Source organism: Equus quagga, unplaced genomic scaffold (assembly GCF_021613505.1).
Source record: "Equus quagga isolate Etosha38 unplaced genomic scaffold, UCLA_HA_Equagga_1.0 HiC_scaffold_22670_RagTag, whole genome shotgun sequence".
Lineage (NCBI taxonomy): Eukaryota > Metazoa > Chordata > Mammalia > Perissodactyla > Equidae > Equus > Equus quagga.
In genome coordinates this window covers 1-6,314 of record NW_025793199.1, presented here as the reverse complement: position 1 = coordinate 6,314, position 6,314 = coordinate 1, and the positions used below count along the sequence as shown (strand labels likewise).

The following is a 6,314-nucleotide window of genomic DNA, read 5'->3' as shown; positions in this document are numbered from 1 at the left end:
TGAAACACTGGACATTCTCAGACCAAACACCACACTTTCAGATCAACGGCATGCCTCTGAACGCAGAGAAGCAGCTAAGGAGCCCACACTATCTATCTCTGCTCCACACTGCGCTGCACCCTCTGCGAGGGCCCGGATGCAGGAGAAGTGGTGGCCCGAGGCACTATTGCCTAGAAAAAAACAAAGAGTTGGTATTGGCCGGTGATACCGTTGTCTACATGGCACATCCAAGCAACATCCTAGAACAACTCTCTGGATGGACAGCCGCTTTCAACAACGTCAGCGAGCTACTAAATCCAACTAACAAAAGACGTACCATTCGTGTCGAATTTCCTTAAAAAACACCACTTAGAAGAGGCATTGCTGACAGGAGCCCTGCGTCCCAAAGTCAATAGAGGCCTAGATGCAATCTAGGAAAACCCTTGTGGAGTTTTCTGCAAAGCTATAAATGCCTCTCCTTGAAAGGCATAGAAATGGAAACAAGTGCTCCTTAACGCATCACGCATCTGTCAAGAAGGAGCAAAGCACTTTCTCTTCTAATGAATGGGGCATGCTTCCATGCCATGATAAATCCCAGGGGACCTCATCCTAAAGACGAGGACACAATGGAAAACTTAATCATGGAAACAAGAGGAACAGAAGCAGTCTATGGAACATTGTAGAGGTACAGGTGTGACAGGGATAGGGACGGACTCGTATCTTTTTTTCTTAGAAAGGATCCAAGTTCTTGGGGCTTGGGAGAGTTGTCATGAGAAGATCAGGTGCCAGCCTGGTTTAATGGAAGGAGGGCCCAAGGGATACTAAAGGCCAGTGGAGGGCCGTGGGATGCCATGCATTCCTCGGAATGCTGGGAGGCCACCTGGATTCCCCAGGCTACTGTGGGAGATTTGGCGGGGACCCTGCCGCCCATGGGGAAGGGCACCAGGATGGGACCACTACGCCATGGCTACACGGCCCCGGAACCAGGTCCTTGGAGCACTTTCATAAATTATTAGTGAAATGCCAATTGAAAAGTCCATACAGCTGCAAAGGGATGCAAATCACAAACTGTGGGAAATCCCCAGGGTGCCCACAAGAGGCTCTGATGGAGATGCTCCCGCCAGCTGAGCCGTAACCGTCCTAGGTGACCTGCTTTGGAGCTGGAGATGGTATCTTGGCAGCTGGGAGAAGTGGCCCGGGAGAGATCATTGGGGATTTCCATTCCTAACTGTCCGCTGGTCCGAATCAAAACACAGACACCTGCCTAACCCTCTCCGGAGACTGACCCCTAGAGGATGAGCAATGGGGCATGGAAGGCCAATATTCACCACTGACGGAGGTGACTCAGAAAGGACGCCCCAGGTCCTCCACAGCAATGCTAGCAATACAGTGATTTGACTCACAGGAACCCGAATGACGGAAGCCAGTGCCGGAAGGACAGATGCGGAAGGAGGTCTTGGCTGTGAATTCCTAGAGCCATCCAACTCACAGAGATCCAAAGGAGAATGGGGGAGGGAGGATGTGCAGGGAGGGATGAAGGAAGGGGTAGGGTTTCCTGGATAACGCCTTCCAGGTGGCGAGAAGGCAAAGCTGGGCAGATGGAGGACAGGGACGTTCGCACAGCAACGTGCATGGACTCAATGCCGTGAAACTCTAGGCCTCCCGGTCTTGAAAGAGTCAAATCCTCTAAGGCAAACTCTACCACAATAACAAAACGGCAAAGCGCGCAGAGAAACGGGAATGGGCACAAACGTTTCCTCTTCTTACAGAGAAGAGAGAGTCTTCAAATTAGGCACCTGCGTGCCCGAAATTTTCCAATGCCTGCAAAGGCTAAGCGACAGGGGAGAGGGCATGGCCTCAGGACTTGCTTCGACCGGGGGTGGGTAGATTAGACGGATCGACTGAGATCCCCCTCACAAGGTCACGTGACCTGGAAACCCTATAAAAGCCTGACCGCAAAGGACCCTCCCACACTCCCCCTTCCGCAGGCCCCTGGGAAGCTGCCCCACGGCCTGGGCAGTTGGTCCTGCACCCACCTTTCTACAGTCTACGGACGGAACGAGGAGCACAGCTCGCTTTCAGGTGGGTTTCCTTTACCAATGTGGTCCTCAAATGGGGAGGGCTATGGCTTTAGGCACTAGGGCAAGGATTGTGGGAGTTTCATAGGAATCTTGTGAACAGCCACTGAGGAAATACACCATTTCTCCAGTTCCAAAGCAAACAGACCCTGAGGAGTGAGGGGTCGGGAGGGCAAAGGTAGGGAAACCTCGGGGCTTGGGCGATGGGCAATTCAAGCCTCGTGAATGGATTTGTTCCTATTTAGTGCAAACGTAGTCATTTGGCATGGTTTGGAAAGCAGTTAGAAATGGGGCACGAAGGCCAAAGAGAAAAGAAGACGGGTTGGGCCCTGCCGACCTTGTGAAGCTTCCCGTCCAGTGGCGGGGCAAATCTTTTTTCCATGTGAATTTCAATTGCCAAATCGCATCCCTTGATGTCAATGCGGAAATTCAAACTTTCAAGAGGAAGGCATACGTTGCTTTTGATCTTCCAATACGTGTGCCCAGGCGTGAAATCTAGCCTCTGTTCTTGTGCACACCTGGCGCAATCCTGTCTTCCTTGGTGCAAACACACCGCATCGCGAAGCACCCAAGGCGAGTCTCTCAAACCGGTCTCTCAAGGAGGCCATTCCAAAGTCACCATGGATGCCTCCTGGGTCTTGTCTTGGTCAGAGTCCTATTCGGGCGGGAGGGAGTCATGAGAGAGTGAGAACATATGTGGGAGGGAGAGATGCCTTTGCGACGAATGTGTTTGGACTCAGTGATCAAAGAGGTCCCTTCACCCAGCCTCGGAGACGGAGGTGCGACGGGGACTTTTTTCTGTGTGTGTGTGTCTGATCGCTTTCTTTTTCTTTGGACTCAGGAACCCCGGAAAGCAAGTCCTCGGGGAGACGGAGGTGAGGCTCCGCACAGGTGGGGCAGATGGCGGATCCTTCCACACGGCACTGGCCTGCCAGCCTGCTCAAGGCCCAGAAACGGAAGAAGCAACCCAAGGGAGCAGCGGGGCCGAGTGTTCCCCCGGCAGAGGAGGAGGATCCCAGGGTAAGTGGAGGCTTGGGTCTGTGGGGAAGCGGGCATGGCCTGGACTCCAGGGGCAGGGTCTGACGGGGACCATTGTGTCTCCATAAGTCTGTTGTCCTTCCACGGGCAAGGCCCCGCTGTCTTGGGTCCTCCAAACCAGGCCCACGGGTCCATTCAGAGACTCGGAGGAACAAGCTGGCTTCCTATTTGCTGTCACGTCCAGCTGGGTGTTGGTCTCAGTCTTTCCATCGGGCTCCTCGTCCTCACCCTGAGACCTCCAGTCCTCCCTGCCGTGTCCCTCCCGAGAACATAGGCTCTGGGAGGCACCACACCCTCTTCCCCGTCCTGACACCCACTGCCATAGGTCAAGTCCCCTGTCCCAAGCCAATAGCCTCCTCTCGAAATGTGTGCTGACAAAGCCCACTTTGAAAGCGGCCTGTGATTTCTCTTGCCTCGGTGACCATGTCCTTCTCCCCCCGCAGGTGAAGTGCAAAGACTGCGGAGCCTTTGGGCACCACGCGAGAAGCCTGAGGTGCCCCATGAAGCGTTGGCAAGGGGCCCTTGCCCCCCAGCCCTTGGGCTCCAGAAAGCTGAAGGAGAACCTGGAACCACGGCCTCAGCAGGTCCCGCCCATCCCGCGGCCCTCCAGCCAGGCGGAGAGAGAGAGGGAGCAAAGACAAAGGTGAGCACCCCGGGAGCTTGGAAGCAAGCTTTGGGCTGAAATCTAAGCAGACACACGTGTCCCTCCGCCTGCACCCCGGGCACACCGGCCACTCCAGACAAGCAGAGCGACATGGAGAGAAAGGGAAAGGAGCTCCCTCTCCTCCAGGGTCCACACTCAGCAGCTGGTTCTCCTCCGGCTCGGTCCCTAAGGGGGGTGGGGAACATTTGGGAATTTCGCCCAAGAGCCACAGAAAAGCACTGGGCTCTAACGGAAAGGACTCCTCCAGCAAAGCTGTCTGGGGCAGGGGGACGAATCGGGGGTGGGACAAAGGCCCAGGGCTTCCCTCCCCGTCTCCGTATACCACACGGAGGCGGCCTGGGCCGCCTCAAGGTCTGGCCCAACTCGGGATGGGAAAAGGAACTTGCTCCCAGCTCACGTGCTTTCTTGTGCAGGCAAGACGAGCAGCGGAGGAAGGCTCTGGTGCAGAGGTTTCCCAGGAGACCCCAAGGGAGGCAGCAGCCGAGCTGGAAGGAAGGGACAGAGTCCTGTGACTACGTGAGGGTGAGTGTCCCCAGGTGCCCCCTCTTGCGCTCTTCTGGGGAGTCCCAATCTGCCTCCAGCCCCTGCTGGGAGAGGGACTTGTTCCCTCCCCTGCCCGCCAAGGGGATCAGTCAGTGTGCTCTTCAGATGTCCCTGCTCTTGCTTTCTCTGGTTGGACACCATTCCTTGCACGTCTGCCAACACTCTGCTGTGGGGGATGTGCACGGGCTTTCATCAGAAGCTTCCCTGGGGTGGAACCCGGGATGGAAGAAGAGGCATCTTCCAATGCTGGCACACACTCCCAAATGGGGCCTGCAAACACCTCAGTCACCCAACTGCCTCCCGCACATCCTTAGCTCTCTGTCCGTTCCCCACAACAGTGTGTGAAAGAGCTCCTGTCCGCTTCCTCAGGTGGAGACGTTGGCGATGAGGAAGCTTTCTCGTTTCCTCTCTGACGTCAACCCGTAGCAAGGGAATATTGTCCTTCATTCTCCACTGGGCACCACTGAGGCTGAGTCCCTCATCCCATTGCAAGGGATCACTTGTACAGCTTGTCCTGTTCGGTTGAACGGGATAAGTGCTTGGCTTTCTTCTGGCCTTTCTCTTTGGTTGCTTTGACTTTGTCTTTGAAGGGGAGCCAGTTCTCATATGTGGTCTCTGTGTGTTGTGTTGTCTTCCAGCATGCAAACAGGCCGCTGCCAGTCCACACAACCAAGAGGGAAACCGAGCCGTGCCTCGAGCTCCCGTGGAGGCTGCCTGTGAGGACACCCGACAGGATGTCCACCGGCCGTGCAGGGTCTGCCATCCAAAGTCCTGGAGCGAGCCTCTTCTCCCCTCGAGGACTTGAGCGTGGAAGGGAAGTTTCTGTCCCTCCAAGCCCTCCCCGAGTGTCCCCACATTGGGCCCAGGACCCTACCGTCATGGTCCAGCTAAGAGACGAGAGGCCCAGTTGGTTGCGCCCAGAAGAACCCCAGGCTGCCTGCAAGACGCAAGGCCTGGGCCACACCCCCGACACCCAGGCACAAGCCTGGTCTCTGGATGTCCAGTCACAACCATGCCAAAAGCCTGCTGCCCATCTTTGGGACCGGCACTGCAAAATCAGCATCCAGGCAGCAGGCAAGAGAGGTCCTCGGCTCCCCATTCACACTGGCCGGAACCTCCCAAAGAAACCGAGACTCAGTCGCTGCCAGAGCCCCCAGAGGAGCCCTCAGAGACCACATCAGGGTCTTGTCCAGACTCTCCAGCCTCCCCCATGTTCGGCGGACGAGGCACCCCAAGTCGCCACGAAGGCTCCTCCCGACCTGCAAGGCAGTGGCCTCCAGCCTGGCCACAACGCGCCTCCCCTGAGCGCTGTGCAGCCCTGCACTGTGCCCCATCGTCCACCACTGCACCACGTTCCAGGCCAGCCCCTCAGAATGCTCTTCACGAGATCAGACAAAGGCTGGTGGAGCTCCAGGTTCCTGACAGCCCCCTCCTTCCATCCTGCTGAGAAGACAAGCCGTCCTGTGGAAAGCCCTCCCATCTTACAGCAGTCCGAGGGACAGCGTTCCCGGGTCCCACCGAGTGTCCTCTACGAGGACCTTCAGGTTTCCTCTTCCTCTGAAGAGAGCGTTTGGGAGGGAGACGCCTCACGGCCATGAAGCCTTGTCCTCTGGCCCCAGCAGACCTGGAGGGGACTGTTGAGTCAGGAGGACGAGTCCCAGGGAGCAGCCTGTTGATCGGGAAGCAGCCACTCCCCAGAGCTGCTGGCTGCACAGATTCTGCAAACCCACATGATCCTTGGGGACACGCAGGCCAGTGCTGACTGATGTCCTCACGGTAGCAGAAGGCGCCTTCCCCAGGGGACTTCTCACACTGGAACGAGAAGTTCCTTTCGATTGAAATCCATTGGATCCCATGGAGTCCAATCGCGGGCTGACTTTGAACTAGAGGAGAATGGGAAACTAGCAATTGAGTCTGTTTCTCCGCCGATTTTGGAATTTGGGGAAAATGGGAAAAGATTTCAAAGCCGTGCTTTGCAGACTTTAAACTGTTCCCTGTCCTGGGATGAGATG

General features: G+C 56.3%; 1 protein-coding gene across 1 annotated transcript; it reads left to right on the top strand.

Moving 5' to 3' along the window:
• The first annotated feature begins 2,957 nt into the window (after nucleotides 1-2,957).
• LOC124232088 (putative protein FAM90A20P) lies at nucleotides 2,958-5,900 on the top strand. The gene is made up of 4 exons (XM_046649060.1): nucleotides 2,958-3,077; nucleotides 3,539-3,738; nucleotides 4,173-4,281; nucleotides 5,505-5,900. Exons 1-4 carry the CDS (start codon nucleotides 2,958-2,960, stop codon nucleotides 5,898-5,900), a joined length of 825 nt encoding a protein of 274 aa, XP_046505016.1.
• Nucleotides 5,901-6,314: the final 414 nt, after the last annotated feature.

Bases quoted from the DNA above. Each gene is read 5' to 3' on its own strand.
- LOC124232088 (XM_046649060.1), top strand. From the start codon at position 2,958: ATGGCGGATCCTTCCACACGGCACTGGCCTGCCAGCCTGCTCAAGGCC. The intron at 3,078-3,538 runs GTAAGTGGAGGC...CTCCCCCCGCAG, and splicing joins CAGAGGAGGAGGATCCCAGG to GTGAAGTGCAAAGACTGCGG. The intron at 3,739-4,172 runs GTGAGCACCCCG...TTTCTTGTGCAG, and splicing joins GAGAGGGAGCAAAGACAAAG to GCAAGACGAGCAGCGGAGGA.